This window comes from Peromyscus maniculatus, chromosome 12, assembly GCF_049852395.1.
Source record: "Peromyscus maniculatus bairdii isolate BWxNUB_F1_BW_parent chromosome 12, HU_Pman_BW_mat_3.1, whole genome shotgun sequence".
NCBI lineage: Eukaryota > Metazoa > Chordata > Mammalia > Rodentia > Cricetidae > Peromyscus > Peromyscus maniculatus.
In genome coordinates this window covers 39,664,635-39,688,048 of record NC_134863.1, presented here as the reverse complement: position 1 = coordinate 39,688,048, position 23,414 = coordinate 39,664,635, and the positions used below count along the sequence as shown (strand labels likewise).

The following is a 23,414-nucleotide window of genomic DNA, read 5'->3' as shown; positions in this document are numbered from 1 at the left end:
TGAGAACACTCAAGTTTGGGGTTTTCTAGCCATGTGCAGTGTGTTTACCAATTGAGACTCAAGAACCTCTCCACAGGTCCTTGAGGGAATGTTTTAATTCAGAGGAAATTGCTAAAAACTACGCCTCAGCTGCCAGAGTTCTTTGAAACTATGGGAAGTATTTACATGGTGGAGGTGGAGGGTTGTGTGTTTCATATATTATGGGTAGCCAGGCTGATAATTGCACAAGATTGTAAAAGCATCCTTGCTTGGCTGACCTTGGAAACCTGACTAATTTTTGTGAGTGAATCTTCTCTGTTAGGAACCCTCTTGGCTTCTCCAAACAGGTAGAACACTTGCAGCATGGTTGCTTTGTTCTTCCCTCTCTACTCTCTCCAGAGTAGAACTGTCTCCTCCTATCCCTCCCAGCTCGCTACCCCAGGCCTCAGTGATCTCATCTTCTCTGCCTTTTTCTTCCAGCCTCTAGACACTGACGTTCAAAAATGAAGACTACAATCTGCTCCCTTCTCATCATCATCTCCATTCTTCAACTGATGATCCCAGTGAATACTGAGGAGACCTTAGATTCTCTCCTGGAGAAAAAGATCAAGAAACTTCTCAACTGTGGAGGTATGAGATGAGTAGGAGAAACCATAGCCTAATCCTTGCTCGTGCTGACAGTTGATAAAGCCTAAAATCCCTTGTACCCCACTCTGAGAACTCACCCCCTGTTCAGTCCACTTCATGCCTGCCTTCCTGACCAGTGATATCTTGAGTACTCTACCCTTTTGAATCCTTAGGTAAGAGATCAATGTTCTTGATGATGATGAAGACAAGGAGCATAGGTCCTATAATTTATGAACACATTATGAAACAGGTATAATGTTAAACTTTTAGTTAGTTTGTTTAATTTTCATTGCCACTTTAGGAGGTAAGAACACTTTACTTTCTACTGCTTTCTCTTCACAAATGAAGAAACTAAATCTTAAAAGTTAGTGAGTGGACTATTATGGAAGCAGTGACACCCCCAAGATAGAAGAGGACTTATGATGGAATGTGAGAAAGATCATGGGCAATATCACTTTTTTCCTCTTACTCAGGTGAGTGTACCTCTACTGTGACGAGGACTCTCTCCTGCACTAGTGTGAACGCTAGAGGCAGACTAGCCACCTGTCCTGCTGGTGAGTATCTCCTTGAGGACAATTTGTGAATAAGTTATCCCTGTGCCCAAGCCATCAATTCCCTAATACTGCCTTCTCCTAACTCAGCTTTCTGTTTCCATGGAGCTGAGCATAGTGCCAGGTGCCTAGACATCCCTTCCTAGTTGTTCGTTACCTTAAGGATGCTGCTGAAGGACTCTAGGGTTTTGCTCTTCCTGTAACCTCTTTGTTCGTGCCCACACATGCCCGCCCTTCTTGTCCCTTGATTGTCCAGTCATGGATATGGCCTTCCTTTATTTTCTAATCTATCCCATATATTGGTAGGCAGGGGGCCAGACCAGGGGTGAAATGGCCATCTACTGAAAGACAGTGAAATCCACCTTCCAAGTTATTCAATTTAAGTCATTTTTGCATTTCATTTGCTTGAAGAGAATTCTGAAGTTTGAAGAGCTTTATGCCCTGCAAAACCTAGATCTACCTATGCACCTCCTTAGAAGAAAAGACAGTTAGGGACCTTCCATTTCTTGCAGTCTAAAGGCTTTTATGTCTCACATGACTATGCAGGGATGGCTGTCACTGGCTGTGCTTGCGGCTATGGCTGTGGATCCTGGGATATCCAGAATGGAAATACTTGCCACTGTCAGTGTTCAGTCCTAGACTGGACCACCGCTCGCTGCTGCAAACTGGCCTGAGAAGGAAGAGGCTGAGAACCCAGTTTTGAAATGACAACTATAACAAAACCTCAATCTCAACTTGGACACCTGGCTAATGTCCCCTTAATGAATTCATATTACCCAGTAATCCTGCTTCTTGAAAAATAAAGACAAATTTTCACCTGCCTATGTTATGTCTTTTATGTTATTACCCCTAACTTGGGAAATCTCTCGCTAGAAAACATTTTCAGTACCTCACATTACATCTCAGTATGGCATGTGAGATTTGTGATTAGGGAAGGATGGGAAAGGGATTGATTCTCCACTTCTCCTATTCCCTCATTTTTAACAGAAAGTATTGAGTACATTGTTTGGCATGAAATATAGTAAATCAAATACCATGCACTTGATGGAGCTCACCAGCTGGAACAGTGAACTCTAACCCATGTGCAGGAGAACTTTGCAGACAGGCAAGAGGAAATGGAAAATAATTTCTAACCTTTTAGTACACACATGTACTCTTTTTACTCAAGTACCCAAGATGGCATTCATCAAGGTGACTTCCTTCCCTGTTGCTTTCTTTTGAATAACAACATAAAGACACATCTCTCACATGCCACTGAGTCTTACTATACATTTTTCTGGGTGTAAAAACTACAGAATTCCAAACAAAAAATAAGCAAGTAAGTAACCCAAGGACTTGGAAGTGACTGTGTCTTAAGTTGATGGACTTGAATTTTTGGCCTTCATGGTCCTGAATAAAACTATAATTCAGTTACAACTTTGGATTACCAAGAATGATTTTTCTTTTTATTTATTCTTCTCTCATGTATTACATCCTGACCACAGTTTCCCCACCTCCTCTCCTCACAAGCACCCCTGCTTTTCTCCCCCAGATCTACTTCTCTGTTTCACTCACTAAAGGGTAGGCCTCTTAGGTATATCAACCAAACACGGTACAACAAATTACAATAAGACCAGACATATGCCCTCATATGAAACTTGGCTGAGGCAACCCAGTAGGAGGAAAAGGGTCCCAAATGCACACAAAAGAGCCAGACACAGCCCTTGTTTTCACTGATAGGGGGTCCATGAGAACACCACGCTGCACAACTATAACATACATGCAAAGGATGCAGTCAGACCCATGCAGGCACCCAGACTGTTGGTTCAGTCTTGTGAGACCTTATGATCCCTTCTTAGTGGATTCTGTGGGTTTTCTTGTGATGTCCTTGATTTCTCTAGCTCCTTCCGCCCCTTCTGCAAGATTAACCAAGCTCCACCTAATGTTTAGTGTGAGTCTCTGCGTTTGCTCCTATCTGTTGATGGATGAAGCCCCTCTGACAACAATTATGCTAAGCTCTGGTCTATGAGTATAGCAGGGTATCATTAGTAATCATTTCATTTCCTTTTTTTTCTGGTTGTGCTTTATTCTATGCTAAGTCTCTGGGCTATCCACTAAGGTTCCTGGCCCTCCATCAGTGTCAGGCATGGGATCCCTCTTGTGGCATGGGTCTCAAGTTGAAACAGTCATTGGTTGGTCACTCCCACAATTTCTGCAATGCTTCTACCCCAGCACATCTTACAAGCAGGACTAATTGCAGGTAGAAGGTTGTGCCTTACTTGGTGTCCCAATCTCTCCACTGGACGACTTGCCTGGTTACACAAGGTGGCCTGTTCAGACTCTGTATCCCTCATTACTAGGAGGCTTCACTAGGGTCACCCTCATAGATTCCTGGGAGTTTTCATTGCACTAGGTTTCTACCTTGCCTCCCCAAAGGCCCCCAGTTTCAGTCATCTCTCCTAGTACTCTCTCACCCCCTCAGCCACACCCCTTCGGTTCCCATGCCCACACGTTCCCCAATCCACCAGTGAAATTTATTCTGTTTCCCCTTCTCAGGGAGATCCATGTGTCCCCTCTTGAGCCCTCCTTGTTACTTAGCCTCCCTGGTTCTGTGGATTTGTAGCATGGTTATCCTTTACAGCTAGCATCCACTTATAAGTGAGTACATACCATGTTTGTTCTTCTGGGTCAGATGGAACTCAGAATGATCTTTTTCTAGTTCCATCCATTAACCTGCAACTTTCATGATGTTATTTTTTTTAAAAGAGCTGAGTAATGCTCCATTATGCAAATATATATTTTCTTAATCTAGTCCTTGTCAAAGGACAACTAAATTGTTTCCAGTTTCTGGCTATTATGAATAAAGCTGCTTTAAACCTAGTTGAGCAAGTGTCCTGCAGTAGGATGGAATGCCCTTTGGGTATATGGTTATGAGTGGTATAGCTGGGTCTTGAGGTAGATCCATTCCAAATTTTCTGAGAAACTGCCATATTGATTTCCAAAGTGGCTGTACAAGTTTGCACTCCCACTAGCAATGGAGGAGTATTCCCCTTGCCTCCACATCTCATCAGCATGAGATGTCAGTTATGTGTTTTTGACCTTAGCCATTTGGTCAGGTATAAGATGGATTCATTTTGATTTTCATTTCCCTGATAACTAAGGATGTTGAACATTTTTTGTTGTCATTTTCTCAGGACATGGTTTTTCTTTGTAGCCCTGCCTATCCTGATACTCACTCTATAGACTAGGCTGGCCTTGAACTCACATATCTACTTGCCTTTGCCTCCCAAGTGCAGGGATTAAAAGCATGTGCCACCGCCTCCTTTAAGTGTTTCTTTGCCATGTGAGATTCCTTTGTTGAGAATTCCCTGTTTAGATCTGTACCCATTTTTATTTGGATTATTTGGTTTGTTGATGTCTAGTTTCTTGAGTTCTTTATGGGAAAAGATTCTCACCAACTTCAAAAATGATTTTAAATAATAAATATTGAGAAACCAAGAAGAATTTAAATATATTCACCATCACTACAATAAGAATATTCTCTTCCAGTTTATTGACTAATGACAATGTATTTCTCAAAGCTAATAACCATAAAAAATAGAAATTCAATTAGATGCTGTGATATATCTATGAATATATAAATTACTTATATCCTCCATTTAAAAATGCATTCATAGGTATACTGTATTGCTGAAGCCTGTGCAGCTAAAGATGAAACTTGAAGTTTCTGGAAGAGAAGAGCAATGACCAAGGGCAGATAGATACATAGACACCCTAGTACAGATATTATAAAGACACCTTTTACTTTGAAAAGAGAACTTTCTTTAACAGTTTGGTATGTTTTAATGCAGAGCAGGGTTACTGAGAGTGTCAGCCCTTATCTTAGCAGTCATAAGTGTTCAGAGCTACCTCCAGAACATACTGTCCCCAATGGCACACCTAAAGGCTATCAGATCACCCTTCAATTTTCCACAGAGATGCATGCATGTGTGAAAGCCAAGGGGGTGATTATCTGATCACAGGTTGCCCTTAATTTTAAGTTTGTCCTTTATTATTCTCTCCATAGCAACAGTCTATTTCTTAATTATTTATCAAAATGTTTTTAAAAACTTCTATTCACTGCCATACTGTTAATCATTGGAATCATAGTTCTTTGTTCTTATTTATAGCCACTCAATTGAGTATTTTAAAATATAAAATAGACCATGCATTATTTTGTCTCAATTATTCTAACTCTCGTGCAGGTGTTCTCAACCTGTGGGTCATGACCCTTCTGGGAGTCCCATATCAGATATCCTGCATATCAGATTCATATCAGTAGCAAAATTACAGTTATGAATTAGCAATGAGATAATTGTATGCCTGGGTCAACGAAAATAAGAACAACTACATTTAAGGGTAGCAGTATTGGAAAGGTTGAGAACCACTGTTCTCTCCTTCAAGAGAGAACTCCTCTCTCTCTCTCTCTCTCTCTCTCTCTCTCTCTCTCTCTCTCTCTCTCTCTCTCTCTCATCTATCTATCTATCTATCTATCTATCTATCTATCTATCTATCTATCTGTCTGTCTCTGTGTATGTATGTCTGTATGTGTCTCTGTAAGTGTGTGTGTGTGTGTGTGTGTGTGTGTGTGTGTGTGTGTTTGTGTGTGTTTATGTGCATGTGTGTACATATATGATCAGGCCAGAAGTCAGCTGTGACATTTTCCTCAGGTTCTGTCAACCAGGGTCTCTCACTTTGACTGACACTTGTCAATTCAGTTACTCTGTCTAGGCAGTAAGTCCCAGGAATCTGCCTGTCTATGCCATTTCAACACTGGGATTACTAGCATACACTGGGATGTCTGACTAGATGATGTGAGTTTTAGATATAAAAAGTAGATTCTTCATGAGTTTTAGCTTTGAAGAACCTACTGCCATAATTAAGATGGAAAGAGAAGATTTTTAGTGTAGTTATACTCAATTTATTTTATTTGGTTTAAGTTACCAATAACCATACCACTATTAATTACTTAAAATTATTTTGGTAGTCTAAAGTTGACCCATAAATTTTATACTCCTGTGAAGACTCAAAATTGGAAGTCCCCAAAATTACAGGATACTTAATGCCCAATCACTTGTTTACTTTCTTAACATTATCATAAATATTTTATTTATTTTTTGCTTTGGAATTCTGTAAGTTTTTAATGCCCCAGTGAGAGGCAATATTGTAATTCTCAGTGACAGGTGAAGACCGTGATGTTCTTTTGATATAGGTGAGACATGTGATTGGGAAAGAAGTCACCTTAAAGCCATCAGAGGCACTTGAATTGGAAGGAGATTTCATACATGCTGAAAAGTTAGAACATAGTTATTTTAAATTTTCTGCATCTGCCCATACTTTGCAGTCTTCCAAATCTCACTGTTGTAGATGTTGGTTCTCATAAAAGCAGGCTACGCCACTTCTCTGTATTTCATTCCATCCAATATACTTATAGTTTTTTTATTAAAATTGGGGAAAATTGGATGGTGGAGGTCCATTGTTCCCACTCTTTCTGTATCTTTTCTGATCATCCATCTCGGATACAGTGAGATGAAATCATTGAGATTCTGAATATGTTTTCTAGCATTAGACACCACAAGACAGTAGTAATAACATTGAGACATAAAAATAGATTAGTGCAAATCTCTCTTTATTATTTAAGAAGCAGGAATACTGTGTAATAGGAATTCAGTACAGGGACAATCAGTCAGGCTTTCTGGGAGAGATCATAGTTGTTTTAAAATCATCATTTCAAAACTAGATTCTCAGTCTCCTCATTCTCAGGACAGTTGGCAGCAGCGGGCAAGAGTCCAGTCAATAATTGGACACAGGCAGTGGCAAACATTTTCATTCTGGATGTTCCATGATCCACAGGCAAAGCCACAAGAACATCCAGTAGCAATCATCCCTGCATGGTTATGTGAGATAAAGACATCAGAGACCTTGGACCAAAAGAAATGCAGAGTCCCTAACTGTTCTCCCTAGAAAGCTCATGCATAGAGATACATTTTGTGGATCATAAAAGTAAATCTGTTTTGAGAATTTTCTTAAAGAAAATACTCATTTAAATGAAAAGACTTGTAGTTTCACTGTTTTTCAATTGATGGAAAATTCACATCTGTGTTGGCTCCTCTTCTACCACTACAAGGGAATAGAATGGGAAACTAAGAGAGCCATATAAATGACCACACAGTTTAGGTCTAGGAAGGCGGTCATATGTGGACATGAAGGAAGATGTGACAAGGTGAACAAATAGCATCCTTAAGGACTGAAAACCTGGAAGTGATGTCTAATCTCCTGGAACTACACCTCATCTCCATGGCATTAGAAACCTGAGTTAGGAGAAGATGGTATTAGGAAATTGATGGGGTGAACACACGGACACCCTATTCACCAATTCTCCTTGAGGAGTTACTCACCAGCAGAACAGGAGGCTAGGTTGCCTGAAGCCTTCACACTAGTGCAGGAGAGTGTATGGGTCACAGTAGAGGGATGGTTACCTGAATAAGATAAATAAGTGATATTGCCCATTATCTTTGCATACGAATTTTTAAAAATTCCTCTTCTGTCTTTGGTGTATCACGGTTTCCATAAGTAGTCCTCTCACTAACTTTTAAGATTTAGTTTCTTCATTTGTGAAAAGAAAATAATAGAAGTAAACAACACTTACTTCATAATGTAGTTATGAAAATTACACAAATTCACTAAAAGCTTAATATTACACCTGTTTCATGATGTGTTCATAAAATATATGACCTATGCTCCTTTTCTTCAACATCATCAAGAACATTGAGTTCTTATCTAAGAGTACAAAAGGGTAGTCTACTGAGTAGAGCCCTAGTCAGGGAGGCAGGGATGAAGTGGACTGAACAGAGGTTGAGATCTCAGTGTGAAGGACAAGGGATTTTTGGTTTATCAACAGACAGCAGGAACAAGAATTAATCTATTGTTTCTCCTAGTCATTTCATACCTCCATCGCTGAGAGCTTCCTTGAGCTTCTTTATGATGGAGTCTAAGGTCTCCTCAGTGTTCACTGGGATCATCAGCTGGAGAAGTGAGATGATGATGAGAAGGGAGCAAGTTGTAGTCTTCATCCTGTTGAAAGTCAATGTCCTGGGCCTGGAAGGAAAAAACAAAGAAGATGAGATCTGTGCTTTCAAGCATGGCTGTGAGAGAAAGGAAATATTCTGGAGAGAGAAGAGAGGAAGCAACTGAAGTAAGTAGACTGTAACTGTTTTAGCCACTTAGAGAAGCAGAGAAGGTTCCCAAGAGCTGACTCACCAGAAGCTCAGGAGTAGTTCCAGGGCCTGACCAGATGAAATGCTTAAAGAGACTGTGGGATAGTTGACCTGGACACCCTTAATATGTACAAGGACACTCTAGTGACATGAATGCTTTCCGACATCTTAACAGTCCAGGTGTCTTGTATGACAAATTCATGTGAATTAAGACACTTGGCTAAAGTAAAAGAGATGGGCTTCATGAATCTGAGGAAGTTCATCTTCATAGCTTCTCTGAATTAGCTGAAACTTACAAGACTCACATCCCTCCACAAATTTATAGGAGAAGCAATCAGCTGTTAACTCTGCCAATCTGAACTGCTAAGGGAAGACTCTTGGTCCCATGGAGGTACCTGGAAAATTTGCAGAGAGTTCTAAAGATTCAGTATCAGGGAATTGTAAAACATTCTGGTGTGAGAGTTTCAGTAATGAAGCTGCAATCATATTTCCCAACTCTTGAAATTAACACACACACACACACACACACACACACACACACACACACACACACACACACACACAAAGGAGAGAGAGAGACAGACAAACAGAGAATGTGTTCTGAATCCTAAAAAAAGTCTCACACAACACACTCGGTACAAGAATATAACAAAAAAGCACTAAAGCTGTTAGGACAGAGTGGCCTCATGTCTCTAAAATGGATGCTGAGACTTTTTTCCACGTGGTGTAAGCATACCTCTTATTGTCGTGAGACTTCAGAGCAAATCCACCACAGAGCCAATATCCGATGCAAACACACAAGCACGGGGTTTTATTGATTACCAGCTCAGGCTTGATCCTTATTCCAGCAGTCTGAGACAGCAGGTGGAGGAGGACAGCCCTGAGTTCTCAGAGTGCAGGGTTTTTAAAGGGAAAAACCACAGGCAGGGTGGTACAAGCCTACAAGCAGACACCTGGACTATTAAGATGTATGGAATGCATTCATGTCACTAGAGTGTGCTTGTACATATTAAGGGTGTCCAGGTCAACTATCCCACAGTCTCTTTAAGCATTTCATCTTGTCAGGCCCTGGAACTACTTCTGAGCTTCTGGTGAGTCAGTTCTTGGGAACCTTTTCTGCTAAGTGGCTTGGGTGAGGGTATGTAAACTTTGAATCCCCTGGTTGGGTTCCAGAGGAATTTTTCAACCATAAGAGTTATCAGAAGGATATTTGGAGCCTGCTGACGATGTCTTAGAATATTTAGGGCCAATAGATCTTGTTAATCTAAATTACTCATTGTCCAGTCCATCCTGGTAGGGTACCTTTTGACCTATGCCCTAGCTGTTTGTGATTTTTCTTGGATCTGTTTGAGGTTCTTTACTGGAAGAAAGTTCAGCTCCTGGCCAAGTGCTGTTTGAAATGGAATTTTCTTTAAAATAGAGTTTGTCTTGCTCTCACATTGGTTTGAGGAATCTCAATTTACTCTACAAAATGTTGTACCTAGAGTCCCCCAAAGACCATCAAGAGACCAAATCCAATGCAAAAGCAAAGAGTCTTTTTACTGTTGAGAGTTACCCCAGGCCTCTCCATCAGTCTGATGCAGCAGCAGATCAGGAGAGACTCCAAGTAGCAAAAGGGCAAGGTATTTATAGGGAGTAAAGCAGTGTCTTGGGGTCTACAGACTACACAGGAACAGACGCAGGATTGGTTTATGCAAGTAGCAATCATGTAAGTAACTTTGAATTGGCTAGGGTTAGTTGGGGGTTACAGTTATCCATTTTGGGGCAGTCCTGGACAAGTACTAGGCCTTGTCCTTGAGCTACTATGAAGGCTGGCTGGCCTACTACATACAGACTATGGGGCCTGGCTCAGTGGCCCAGGCTTGGTGTGTCCTATCTCCCTGTCCCTGCTGGTAGGGACATCAGGGATTAATTGTCTTTGTTCATGGCCCTCTCAGAAACTGCTTTCTCAGTCTCAGGAAGCTGAAATTGATGCCTGATCTCTGAGAGAAGACTGAGCAGCCTGTTATGGTCCTTTCATTACCCCATTGAGTAGTATATATCTCCAATCTTAGAGAAGTTTCTTTTTGGTAAAAGACTTTATCATCAGGGTAGTAGATTATTTTGGTGATTAATTGAACCAGGACATAAGATGTTTTTTGTTTGTTTGCTTTTATCTAAAATTTGAACATTAAAATAGGGGATCAAGTCACAAGTATATATCCATCAGGTAACCTCCAGTGGGATCAGGGAGCTAGCTCCCATGGATTCTGAGTGAGACTACAGAGGTTCATATAGACATGTAGAGGTTGTTTCAAACAGAGACCATTTGACATTATCAACATCAAAGTGAGCCTCCTCTTATTAGGTTGTTGCCATCTGCAAGTGTATCATTGCTTTAGTTTGGGGGTTGATATTGGGATCTAGTATCATTAGTTTAATGGTACCCAGATAAGAATCATTTAGTTAAGGCATCATTGACATAAAAGCCAACAACAATTAGTAGGAGCACAAGGGCCAAAAGCCCTGTGATGGCTGACAGAGTTTCTTACCCTGAAGGAACTTGGAAATGAGAATGGGGACCAGTTATTATTTTATCTCAGGTTTCCTGTGACAAGAAATTCCCTTTTGGTCTAACATTCCAGGGGCAGTGAAACAAGGGCGACATGTTTGCTTCTGTAATTATTTCCTGTTGGTGTTGGGACATTGTTGTCAGGGCCCCAAAAGACTAGAATATTAGTCAAAGGCAAGGAGGGAATTTAGAAGCATCTGGTTCATTGACCAGCTGAAGAGATGGCATTTATATCTAGTGGATTGGTCCATGTCAGCTTTTCTTTAGCAAATCTAGGGCTCACAGTCTTTTGGAGTAGGTTGTCTCCAGCAAATGGTGCTTGGGTGTGTCTGTCAGCCAAGTGGAAACCTGTTGAGACAGATATAAACTAGGAACAGGAGTTAAAATTTATGGACTTATTAGCTGGTCCTATAACACTAGGTAGGGGCATTTAGGAAACACTTTGAGAGCACACAAGTTTGGGATTTTCCAGCCATGTGCAGTGTGTATACCAATTGAGACTCAAGAACCTCTCCACAGGACCTTGAGGGAATGTTCTAATTCAGAGGAAATTGCTAAAAACTACGCCTCAGCTGCCAGAGTTCTTTGAAACTATGGGAAGTATTTACATGGTAGAGGTGGAGGATTGTGTGTTTCATATATTATGAGTAGCCAGGCTGATAATTGCACAAGATTGTAAAAGCATCCTTGCTTGGCCGACCTTGGAAACCTGACTGATTTTTGTGAGTGAATCTTCTCTGTTAGGAACCCTCTTTACTTCTCCAAACAGGTAGAACACTTGCAGCATGGTTGCTTTGTTCTTCCCTCTCTATTATCCCCAGAGTAGAACTGTCTCCTCCTATCCCTCCCAGCTCGCTACCCCAGGCCTCAGTGATCTCATCTTCTCTGCCTTTTTCTTCCAGCCTCTAGACACTGACGTTCAAAAATGAAGACTACAATTTGCTCCCTTATCATCATCATCTCCATTCTTCACCTGATGATCCCAGTGAATACTGAGGAGACTTTAGATTCTCTCCTGGAGAAAAAGATCAAGAAACTTCTCAACTGTGGAGGTATGAGATGAGTAGGAGAAACCATAGCCTAATCCTTGCTCGTGCTGAAGGTTGATAAAACCTAAAATCCCTTGTACCCCACTCTGAGATCTCAACCCCTGTTCAGTCCACTTCATCCCTGCCTTCCTGGCCAGGGATTTCTTCAGTACGCTACCCTTTTGAACCCTTAGGTAGGAGATCAGTGTTCTTGATGATGATGAAGAAAAGGAGCATAGGTCCTGTATTTTTTGAACATATTATGAAACAGGTATAATGTTAAACTTTTAGTTAGTTTGTTTAATTTTCATAGCCACTTTAGGAGGTAAGAACACTTTACTTTCTACTACTTTCTCTTCACAAATGAAGAAACTAAATCTTAAAAGTTAGTGAGTGGATTACTTGTGGAAACAGTGACACCCCCAAGATAGAAGAGGACTTATAAGGGAATGTGAGAAAGATCATGGGCAATATCACTGTTTTCCTCTTACTCAGGTGAGTGTACCTCCACTGTGACTAGGACTCTCTCCTGCACTAGTGTGAACGCTAGAGGCAGACTAGCCTCCTGTCCTGCTGGTGAGTATCTCCTTGAGGACAATTTGTGAATAAGGTATCCCTGTGTCCAAGCCATCAATTCCTAATACTGCCTTCTCCTAACTCAGCTTTCTGTTTCTATGGAGCTGAGGCATAGTGCCAGGTGCCTAGACATCCCTTCCTAGTTGTTCATTACCTTGAGGATGCTGCTGAAGGACTCTAGGGTTCTGCTCTTCCTGTAACCTCTGTGTGCCCACACATGCCCGCCCTTCTTGTCTCTTGATTGTCCAGTCATGGATATGGCCTTCCTTTATTTTCTAATCTATCCCATATATTAGTGAGCAGGGGGCCAGACCAGGGGTGAAATTGCCATCTACTGAAAGACAGTGAAATCCACCTTCCAAGTCATTCAATTTAAGTAATTTTTGCATTTCATTTGCTTGAAGAGAATTCTGAAGTTTGAAGAGCTTTATGCCCTACAAAACCTAGATCTACCTATGCGCCTCCTAAGAAGAAAGGACAGTTAGGGACCTTCCATTTCTTGCAGTCTAAAGGCTTTTATGTCTCACATGACTATGCAGGGATGGCTGTCACTGGCTGTGCTTGTGGCTATGGCTGTGGATCATGGGATATCCGGAATGGAAATACTTGCCACTGTCAGTGTTCAGTCCTAGACTGGACTACCGCTCGCTGCTGCCAACTGGCCTGAGAAGGAAGAGGCTGAGAACCCAGTTTTGAAATGACAACTATAACAAAACCTCAGTCTCAACTTGGACACCTGGCTCATGTCCCCTTAATGAATTCATATTACCCAGTAATCCTGCTTCTTGAAAAATAAAGACAAATTTTCACCTGCCTATGTTATGTCTTTTATGTTATTACCCCTAACTTGGGAAATCTCTCGCTAGAAAACATTTTCAGTACTTCACATTACATCTCAGTATGGCATGTGAGATTTGTGATTAGGGAAGGATGGGAAAGGGATTGATTCTCCACTTCTCCTATTCCCTCATTTTTAACAGAAAGTATTGAGTACATTGTTTGGCATGAAATATAGTAAATCAAATACCATGCACTTGATGGAGCTCACCAGCTGGAACAGTGAACTCTAACCCATGTGCAGGAGAACTTTGCACATAGGCAAGAGGAAATGGAAAATAATTTCTAACCTTTTAGTACACACATGTACTCTTTCTTACTCAAGTACCCAAGATGGCATTCATCAAGGTGACTTCCTTCCCTGTTGCTTTCTTTTGAGTAACAACATAAAGACACATCTCTCACATGCCACTGAGTCTTACTATACATTTTTCTGGGTGTAAAAACTACAGAATTCCAAACAAAAAATAAGCAAGTAAGTAACCCAAGGACTTGGAAGTGACTGTGTCTTAAGTTGATGGAATTGAATTTTTGGTCTTCATGGTCCTGAATAAAACTATAATTCAGTTACAACTTTGGATTACCAAGAATGATTTTTCTTTTTATTTATTCTTCTCTCATGTATTACATCCTGACCACAGTTTCCCCACCTCCTCTCCTCATAAGCACCCCTACTTTTCTCCCCCAGATCTACTTCTCTGTTTCACTCACTAAAGGGTAGGCCTCCTAGGGATATCAACCAAACACAGTACAGCAAATTACAATAAGACCAGACATATGCCCTCATATGAAACTTGGCTGAGGCAACCCAGTAGGAGGAAAAGGGTTCCAAATTCACACAAAAGAGCCAGACACAGCCATTGTTTTCACTGATAGGAGGCCCATGAGAACACCAAGCTGCACAACTATAACATACATGCAAAGGATGCAGTCAGACCCATGCAGGCACCCAGACTGTTGGTTCAGTCTTGTGAGACCTTATGATCCCTTCTTAGTGGATTCTGTGGGTTTTCTTGTGATGTCCTTGACTTCTCTAGCTCCTTCCTCCCCTTCTGCAAGATTAACCAAGCTCCACCTAATGTTTAGTGTGGGTCTCTGCATCTGCTCCTATCTGTTGATGGATGAAGCCCCTCTGATGACAATTATGCTAAGCTCTGGTCTATGAGTACAGCAGGGTATCCTTAGTAATCATTTCATTTCCTTTTTTTCCCCCTGGCTGTACTTTATTCTATGCTAAGTCTCTGCACTATCCACTAAGGTTCCTGGCCCTCCATGCATGTCAGGCATGGGATCCCTCTTGTGGCATGGGTCTCAAGTTGAAACAGTCATTGGTTGGTCACTCCCACAATTTCTGCAATGCTTCTACCCCAGCACATCTTACAGGCAGGACTAATTGCAGGTAGAAGGTTGTGCCTTACTTGGTGTCCGAATCTCTCCACTGGATGACTTGCCTGGTTACACAAGGTGGCCTGTTCAGACTCTGTATCCCTCATTACTAGGAGGCTTCACTAGGGTCACCCTCATAGATTCCTGGGAGTTTTCATTGCACTAGGTTTCTACCTTGCCTCCCCAAAGTCCCCCAATTTCAGTCATCTCTCCTAGTACTCTCTCACCCCCCCCCCAACCACACCCCTTCGGTTCCCATGCCCACACGTTCCCCAATCCACCAGTGAAATTTATTCTGTTTCCCCTTCTCAGGGAGATCCATGTGTCCCCTCTTGAGCCCTCCTTGTTACTTAGCCTCCCTGGTTCTGTGGATTTGTAGCATGGTTATCTTTTACAGCTAGCATCCACTTATAAGTGAGTACATACCATGTTTGTTCTTCTGGGTCAGATGGAACTCAGAATGATCTTTTTCTAGTTCCATCCATTAGCCTGCAACTTTCATGATGTTATTTTTTTTTAAGAGCTGAGTAATACTCCATTATGCAAATATATATTTTCTTCATCTATTCCTTGTCAAAGGACAACTAAATTGTTTCCAGTTTCTGGCTTTTATGAATAAAGCTGCTTTAAACATAGTTGAGCAAGTGTCCTGCGGTACGATGGAATGCCCTTTGGGTATATGGTTATGAGTGGTATAGCTGGGTCTTGAGGTAGATCCATTCCAAATTTTCTGAGAAACTGCCATATTGATTTCCAAAGTGGCTGTACAAGTTTGCACTCCCACTAGCAATGGAGGAGTATTCCCCTTGCCTCCACATCTCATCAGCATGAGATGTCAGTTATGTGTTTTTGACCTTAACCATTTGGTCAGGTATAAGATGGATTCATTTTGATTTTCATTTCCCTGATAGCTAAGGATGTTGAACATTTTTGTTGTCGTGTTTTCAGGACATGGTTTTTCTTTGTAGCCCTGCCTATCCTGATACTCACTCTATAGACTAGCCTGGCCTTGAACTCACAGATCCACCTGCCTTTGCCTCCCAAGTGCAGGGATTAAAAGCATGTGCCACCACCTCCTTTAAGTGTTTCTTTGCCATGTGAGATTCCTTTGCTGAGAATTCCCTGTTTAGATCTGTATCCCATTTTTAATTGGATTATTTGGTTTGTTGATGTCTAGTTTCTTGAGTTCTTTATGGGAAAACATTTTCACCAACTTCAAAAATGATTTTAAAAAATAAATATTGAGAACCCAAGAGGAATTTAAATATATTCACCATCACTACAATAAGAATATTCTCTTCCTGTGTTTATTGACTAATGACAATGTATTTCTTAAAGCTAATAACCATAAAAAATAGAAATTCAATTAGATGCTGTGATATATCTATGAATATATAAATTACTTATATCCTCCATTTAAAAATGCATTCATAGGTATACTGTATTGCTGCAGCCTGTGCAGCTAAAGGTGAAACTTGGAGTTTCTGGAAGAGAAGAGAAATGACCAAGGGCAGATAGATACATAGACACCCTGGTACAGATAGTATAAAGACATCTTTTACTGAGAAATGAGAACGTTCTTTAACAGTTTGGTATGTTTTAATGCAGAGCAGGGTTACTGAGAGTGTCAGCCTTTATCTTAGCAGTCATAAGTGTTCAGAGCTACCTCCAGAACATACTGTCCCCAAAGGCACACCTAAAGGCTATCAGATCACCCTTCAATTTTCCACAGAGATGTATGCATGTGTGAAAGCCAAGGGGGCGATTATCTGAGTCATCGGTTGCCCTTGAATTTAAGTTTGTCCTTTATTGTTCTTTCCATAGCAACAGTCTATTTGTTAATTATTTATCAAAATGTTTTTAAAAACTTCTATTCACTGCCATACTGTTAATCATTGGAATCATAGTTCTTTGTTCTTATTTATAGCAACTCAATTGAGTATTTTAAAATATAAAATAGACCATGCATTATTTTGTCTCAATTATTCTAACTCTAGTGCAGTTGTTCTCAACCTGTGGGTCATGACTCTTCTGGCAGTCCCATATCAGATATCCTGCATATCAGATTCATATCAGTAGCAAAATTACAGTTATGAATTAGCAATGAAATAATTGTATGGCTGGGGTCACCACAAAGATGAACAACTATATTAAAGGGTAGCAGTATTGGGAAGGTTGAGAACCACTGCTCTAGTGAAGATATTTGAAAAATTATGTCCTACTTATTTGAGGAAGGCTAACAAAAGTCTGTATTCTGTGGCCCCTGAATATACTTCTGAATTCATTTCTAACCCTTGCTCACTTCACTCTGGTCATGTCTGCATTCCTATACATTACACTCACCCTCCTACTTCCTACTCAGCATGAACAAATTAGTTAGTGTACAAGTCCAATTCTGAGTCCAGGTCAGCTTCTTCTCTTACTTTCTGTGCCTCCTCTTCTACCCTAGTCTTGACCATAGGGCAGCAGATATGGTTTTAACAGATGTTTGGGTCCCACAGTATCAACAAGATTCCTATCTGTTTATAGTCAGTACCTCTGAGAAAGAAAATATAGAAGATGAAGATGGAGGCCAGAGGTCAGCAATAGTAAAAGTGGAAGTCAGACTTTGTAGGTCGGGTTAACATAACTGATGACTGTATGGCCAATTTCTTGTCTTGTGTGTTAACAAAAGTCTGATTTATTTCAGGGTTGTAGGGTACCCTGCCTAGGAGAATAAATATGTATTAGACACAGTAATGGAACTCACACCTTTCTTGGCCAAATATTCTATTTCTTAAACATCTCTGGATAAGGTGAAGTTACACAGACTAGAGGGTCACCTAAGTCAGACCATAAGAGAAATCTGCTTTGGCTTTCTGAGAGTATGCTTCTAAAGTTAAAACAAGCACACAACAACAAAAACAAAAACAAAAACAAATCCAGGTTTAAGTCTATGTCTCTACTTTTTAGAGCAGGGGCCAACATGGTCAAAATATATAATATATTTGAATGAAAAGTCCATAACAAAATTCATCACTATATGCAATAAATATATGCCAGTTTAAAAAGTGAAGAAAGAAAAACCAGGCTTAAAACTGTCCAGGACCCTTGTTTTTTGGACTGATCATGTAAGATGATGTCCCATGCTATGGCAGGTCCTCCAGTTTGTAAGTGGGACGTGCACTGTTGTTACTCCCCATAGAGAGAATGAGTTGAGAGCAATGTCATGCTAGGCAAGCAGATGACAACCCATAATCATTCATCATCTCATATGTTTACTGCTTTTCCTTGTTGAATCAGTAACTAAAGGGCTCATAATGAGAGATGTTTTCAAACTTGGCAGCTTCTACAAGTGGAGATGGATAGAAGAAAATTGAGAGATGCAAAGAAAAGGGCAGGAAGATAGCCCTACTCCCACCGAGACACACACACACACACACACACACACACACACACACACACACACACACACACACACAAAAGCAGAGAACCAGAGCAAAGGACACTGGCTAGAAACTCTCTCTTGCACTTTTTGAAAACTCCATCCTCTCCAGCTGTCTTAGATCACAGGTACTGCCGGCGTGCTTGTTTGTTTGGAGAGGGGAGAGGCTGAACTTGTGACAGCCCACACTTCTAAGAAGCATCTATCCTCCCGACCTCTGAAGCTCTGTGCTACACTGTCAGTGATTCTGAAGCATAGTAATCTTCTGGGGCATCCCTGCTTCTCAGGGGTCTCTACAGAAGCTTAGCTTTGTTCAGCAGTGCAGCTTACCCTGTCAACTCCTCACAGCACCAGGTCCTATTTTCCCTACCTATTTTTTTCTTTGCTGTCCCTCCCAACCAGTCTTGAGCAGTTACAATGTTAGTGTTTTCTTAACTCTCCACTTTTATCTTAAGAGGTAAGCAGTGTTAGTTTTTTCATTTTACAGAAGAGGAAACTAGAATGTAAAGAAGTTACCTAATGCATCCGGTGGCACACAGCTACCAAGTGTCTTGCTCTTGCAGTGACTGACTGATTCATATGAGCAGAAGAGTGATGCAGGTTTTCAGCGAGGGTTCTGGCCAATAAGGTTCCCTGTCACTTTTCCCCACTTACTTTATTTTGTGCCTGTGGAGGGGGTATGCAAGTGCCATGGTGCATGTATTAAAATCAGAGAACAACTTGCTAATTTTTTCTCTCCTTCTACCATGTGGGTTTCAGAACTTGAACTTGGGTCACTGGTATTGAAGCGATGGACTACTGCCCACTATTTCTGCTACTGTAAGTAAAGGATGCTGAGAGCAAACTCTATGAAGAAAGCCATAGAGTCGTGACCTCAACAGGAAACAAAGCAAAGCATGGTGTTTCAACACATGGCCTTTTTGCCTATGACACTCTACATCCCAAATAAAGACAATTGTTCCATCTCTCTGTGCTTGTACTTTAGTATTAGTCTGTGGTGGTATTGTGTTCCCCAAAATATTGTGTACCTTAATAAACTTATCTGGGGTCAGAGAACAGAAGAGCCACTAGTTAGGCAGTGATAGCATATGCCTTTAATCCTGCATTCCAGAGACAGAAATCCTTCTGGATCTCTGTGAGTTCAAGGCCACATTGGAAAGAGCCAGGCAAGGTGAGTCACGCCTTTAATCCCAGGAAGCAAGCCTTTAATCCTAGGGAGTTATGGTAGAAAGCAGAATGACAATTGTGTCTCTGGCACAAGTGTAACAATCAGTTCTCATAGTGTGAGAATTTGTAGGGCAATTACTAGACATCTGGGCAAAAGATAGGTACTAGCTGAACCTTTTAAAGGCTTCCATGCTTATGCCTGACTAATTCTCATATCAGATTACACTTACTGTAAACCAGTCCTTCCATGGAGTATGCAGTTTTCCCAACTATTCATTCAGAGCCTAGAACTGGACATCATGCTAGTACTTATAATCCACTGAGTTTAATTAGGGTTCTTGCATACACATGGATGTGGAATTATTTACAGAATCATGAGTAACTAACTTACCAATGACTACATTCCCTGAAGAAAAATGACTTTCTCTTCCCCAGCAGCCATTAACTGCCATTTCCTCTTTAGCTAGGGACAGGGTTTATATGTCTGCTATCCTTGCTGAAATGTTGAAGGCTAGAACTTCTTTATTATTGTTTGATTCTTTGCCGATCTAATAAAATAAAATTCTATTACAATGTGCATTTAGTTACCAGTGAGGCTGAAGGCCCGTTGTCAAGGCAGTTATTTCTCCATTTGATCCTCACTCCAAAAGCATCCAAGTACACAGGTAGTAATAACAAAACATGACAGATGAACTAGTGTGAATCCCAGCATAGCATTGTATTTGACATTATTATGCACTTGTGTACGGAAGTGTTAATCATTTCTTCTCAATTGTTAAACATGTATAGAGGTGCTATCATGTATCACCTCTTCTTCTGTGACCGTCTTTCTCATGAATCTTAAGGTATGTACAGGCACTTGTGTATCTTAAGATACATTGAGAGAAAAGGGGACTGCCTTACCCATGGTATTCTAGGATCATCTCTAGAGTCTGTTCATGGTTCTTCCCAGCCTTTGTTCTCCTTTCACAGGGATTTGAAGTCCAAGGCGTCTAAGAAACTCGTTCAGAGCCAAAAACAAGTTGATAACAAGATAAAACTCAGATCTCTTTTCGTGTTACTCTACCACTAACTCCTGGTTCAAACCTGAACTTGAACGATTTTGTTTTGTTTTGTTTTTTTAACTTGAATTCGCTTTTGACTATATAGTTTCACCTCATTAAGATTTCTAGAACTTTCAGAAAATAAATCTTACTGTTTCTTCTTCCATTGCAGGACCTAACATGGTAGGAACAGAAGATGCAAGCTTTGATCCGTGCTTCGCAGGGGAGGCTGTGCTCATGTCAATTTCTCTACTGGAGTTCATGCCCTTTCCATTGTGAAACATTTCACAAATATCCTTGAGGATAACTTTCAAAGTAGCAAATAGCAGGCACCTTTTCAGTTCCCTTCAAAATTTCTCTGTCCTCGCTGACTGTGTACCACCCTTTTATTCAGAGCTTCGGGGAATTGTTATGTGCTATCAGCTTGTCTAGAACTTTCAAGGAAATGTTTTTTCTATTCTCCACTGAGACATTTCTTTAGTGATTAGACATTTCTTTGATGATCTAGAGTACTCTCCATTTTGTCTGATCTTCATTTGGTGGTGTTTTGCTTTGTTTCTGTTTTACCTTAGCACCACAAGAACATTTGTTTCTCCCTAGAGGAGTAAGGGATTAAATGACCTTCACTCCCCTTCAACATGGCACATTTTTTTTTTTTTTTTTTTTTTGTTTCTCGAGACAGGGTTTCTCTCTGTAGCTTTGCGCCTTTCCTGGAACTCACTTGGTAGCCCAGGCTGGCCTCGAACTCACAGAGATCCGTCTGGCTCTGCCTCCCGAGTGCTGTGATTAAAGGTGTGCGCCACCACCGCCCGGCAAGATGGCACATTTTAATCACAAATGAAAAGAATGTTACTAAACCAACATAACATAATTCTGACGTCTTTCTGGCACTATAGAACCCACATTTAAACTCCTCTTCCTCCTAGTGTTAAGTTCAGGAAGGAGGAAAGAAAAAGACAAAAACCTATCAGCAAGGGGTAATCCTCTGATTGCACCCTTTTCTTTTGGGGGAGCAAATAAGCCACCAGGCAAAGCCAGCCAAGCAAACTGCCCAGAGGATTTCCTGCCGGCACCCGGCACTCTCACCTCCTGTCTGAATTATTCTGCAGAGATTGCCACCAGATAGAAGACTCAGAAGTGATTTACAATGGTCAGTGCTTCTTCGGCAGCCTTGCTTGTCAGTGCTAACTCTGGGATCTCTGCCATCCACGTGACTTTAGCAGATAAATAACACCATTATTCTTTAGCTTTCATGCTTGGGTGTAAGTCTCACTCATGGGGAGCTGAGATTTATAGACGATGTAATTTAGAATTCTAGGTCTATAAGTTAATGCTCCACAAATGTCTTCTTTATCTCTTTGGGGATGATACATGGGCAGATCCCTGGAACAACTCCTGTCTTCTCACTTGGTCTCTTTGGTTTTAATAAAGGCCTTATTCTGCCAGATTCATTGCTGTTTGCACTAAGGGGAAAAAGTGATTTGCTGTAGACAAAAATGAGATTAATGTCAATGATGAAGCAGTGTTTTTGAAATGTCAACTCTAGTGAGATAAATGACCATATGGAGCACTTACTAGATACTAGACCTTAAGTTGATGCTTCAGAAAATCAGAGTTAAATATATATATTCATATGCATATATATATATATATACATATGCCAATTAACTATGGCCTTTATCTGATGCTTTGTATAAATTCACTTATAACTCTACTTAATTCTTTCATCAACCCTGTGGGATATGCGTTTTACTCTTCCTACTTTGTGTATGAGAAGAGAGAGGCTTGGGAAGATTATGCTACTGTCCCAAGAAGTGTCTGTGTTTTAACCATCACTGTTTATAAATGAATGAAACCGATACACAGAAGGAAAATCACACTTGATTACACTCTTGAATGTAGTCCCTTCCCATCATGAATTTCCATGCATGTAGGGACATACAAGTACATTTTGTACTACGTCATTATTATTGATTTCTCTCATATAAATGTTCTCATATCATGGATGCTTTCTTTTGAGTAAAATCCTTTGAGGTGTCTCTAGTTGGTTTTCTTTTTTACCCATGTAGAAATCCTTTTCTGTCTGTTCATGTGAGAGAGTGCTCCCCAAACAGTTCTCTAAAGGCTGAATATGAGTGGATATGATGGCTATTACGTACCCCTAGATATAAGCAGGCAATCAGATGATAGTTAGGAACTTGTATTTTATCCTACTTTCTCAAGTGTCACAGTAACCTATTTAGCCAAATTCCTGACAAGTCAGGATACATAATGTATTGGTTTATATGAATAAGTAGACATTTACAAGCACATGAACATAGTTTAGTATGTTTGAGCCCAGGAGACTGTTCAGGCTGTCTTCTTCAAGGGTGCTTCCCTATAATGTGTCTGAAAGGTGATACTGTCAAGCTCTAAATGAACACCCATCTTTGAAATGAAGGAACTTTGAGCATGATTAATGGCAGGGAAGATTGTAAAGAAGTCCTCATTGGTTATGCCAGGTACAACATGCTGTTTCATGTTAAAACCTGTAATCTTTCAGAATGCTCAGAGACATGTGTGCATTCTGGTTGGTTACAATTCACCCTCTATCTTAACAGTCCACATCTATTTCAGTCAAAATAGTTGGTGCTAGTTGAGACTCAGATTAGAAATTCACTTAGAGGACACTTGTAACCTCTGTTGTGGTCCTCTGGATGGTCAAGAGTCAGATTCTGCAAGTTTCTTGTTACGATGATCAGGGACTTTTCTGTCATCACATAGCCAGCCCCCAGTTGTATCATGTATACAAACAGATGATATGTTAACCCATCTCATTCTCTCCTAAAGGGCCAGCCTACTTTCTTGAGAGCTGGACACAGACTACTTCACCAAACACCTGTGAAATTCTGAAGCAAGTATTTTCAGAGGGAACCCTCCACACCAGTGGTTCTCAGCCTTCCTAATGCTGTGACCCTTTAATACAGTTCCACATGTTGTGGTCACCCCCAACCATGAAATTATTTTTGTT

At 40.7% G+C, this 23,414-nt stretch overlaps 4 protein-coding genes across 5 annotated transcripts in view; 3 read left to right on the top strand and 1 right to left on the bottom strand.

The window, feature by feature from the left end:
- Positions 1–583, top strand: part of Dzip3 (DAZ interacting zinc finger protein 3) — an 88,269-nt gene extending 87,686 nt beyond the window's left edge. Inside the window, exon 32 of the mRNA XM_042259401.2 lies at positions 460–583. Within this exon, the coding sequence (XP_042115335.1) occupies positions 460–486 (27 nt within the window). The 3' untranslated portion in view covers positions 487–583. The remainder of the gene's footprint in view (positions 1–459) is intronic.
- Positions 478–1,981, top strand: LOC102919826 (resistin-like gamma). The gene is made up of 3 exons (XM_042259404.2): positions 478–609; positions 1,080–1,160; positions 1,704–1,981. Exons 1-3 carry the CDS (start codon positions 483–485, stop codon positions 1,829–1,831), a joined length of 336 nt encoding a protein of 111 aa, XP_042115338.1. The 5' UTR covers positions 478–482; the 3' UTR covers positions 1,832–1,981.
- A 4,808-nt stretch (positions 1,982–6,789) lies between these two features.
- LOC102919209 (resistin-like alpha) lies at positions 6,790–9,335 on the bottom strand. 2 transcript variants are annotated; one of them, XM_006989975.4, is made up of 4 exons: positions 9,129–9,335; positions 8,125–8,273; positions 7,574–7,654; positions 6,790–7,062 (listed from the first exon to the last, which is right to left on the bottom strand). In XM_006989975.4, the coding sequence occupies exons 2-4, from the start codon at positions 8,246–8,248 to the stop codon at positions 6,935–6,937; spliced, it is 333 nt and encodes a 110-aa protein (XP_006990037.1). In that variant the 5' UTR covers positions 8,249–8,273; positions 9,129–9,335; the 3' UTR covers positions 6,790–6,934. The 2 variants fall into 2 exon arrangements, with proteins under 2 accessions (XP_006990037.1, XP_076405049.1); XM_076548934.1 differs by lacking the exon at positions 9,129–9,335 and adding an exon at positions 8,436–8,558.
- Positions 9,336–11,683: 2,348 nt separating this feature from the next.
- Positions 11,684–13,364, top strand: LOC102905035 (resistin-like gamma). Its single transcript, XM_042259397.2, has 3 exons — positions 11,684–11,995; positions 12,467–12,547; positions 13,087–13,364. The coding sequence occupies exons 1-3, from the start codon at positions 11,869–11,871 to the stop codon at positions 13,212–13,214; spliced, it is 336 nt and encodes a 111-aa protein (XP_042115331.1). The 5' UTR covers positions 11,684–11,868; the 3' UTR covers positions 13,215–13,364.
- Positions 13,365–23,414: the final 10,050 nt, after the last annotated feature.

Excerpts from the sequence above, each read along its gene's own strand:
- LOC102905035 (XM_042259397.2), top strand. The coding sequence starts at position 11,869 with ATGAAGACTACAATTTGCTCCCTTATCATCATCATCTCCATTCTTCAC. Across the intron at positions 11,996-12,466 it reads GAAACTTCTCAACTGTGGAG|GTGAGTGTACCTCCACTGTG; the intron begins GTATGAGATGAG and ends CCTCTTACTCAG. Across the intron at positions 12,548-13,086 it reads ACTAGCCTCCTGTCCTGCTG|GGATGGCTGTCACTGGCTGT; the intron begins GTGAGTATCTCC and ends ATGACTATGCAG.
- LOC102919826 (XM_042259404.2), top strand. The coding sequence starts at position 483 with ATGAAGACTACAATCTGCTCCCTTCTCATCATCATCTCCATTCTTCAA. Across the intron at positions 610-1,079 it reads GAAACTTCTCAACTGTGGAG|GTGAGTGTACCTCTACTGTG; the intron begins GTATGAGATGAG and ends CCTCTTACTCAG. Across the intron at positions 1,161-1,703 it reads ACTAGCCACCTGTCCTGCTG|GGATGGCTGTCACTGGCTGT; the intron begins GTGAGTATCTCC and ends ATGACTATGCAG.
- LOC102919209 (XM_006989975.4), bottom strand. The coding sequence starts at position 8,248 with ATGAAGACTACAACTTGCTCCCTTCTCATCATCATCTCACTTCTCCAG. Across the intron at positions 7,655-8,124 it reads GGAAGCTCTCAGCGATGGAG|GTAACCATCCCTCTACTGTG; the intron begins GTATGAAATGAC and ends TATCTTATTCAG. Across the intron at positions 7,063-7,573 it reads CCTAGCCTCCTGTTCTGCTG|GGATGATTGCTACTGGATGT; the intron begins GTGAGTAACTCC and ends ATAACCATGCAG.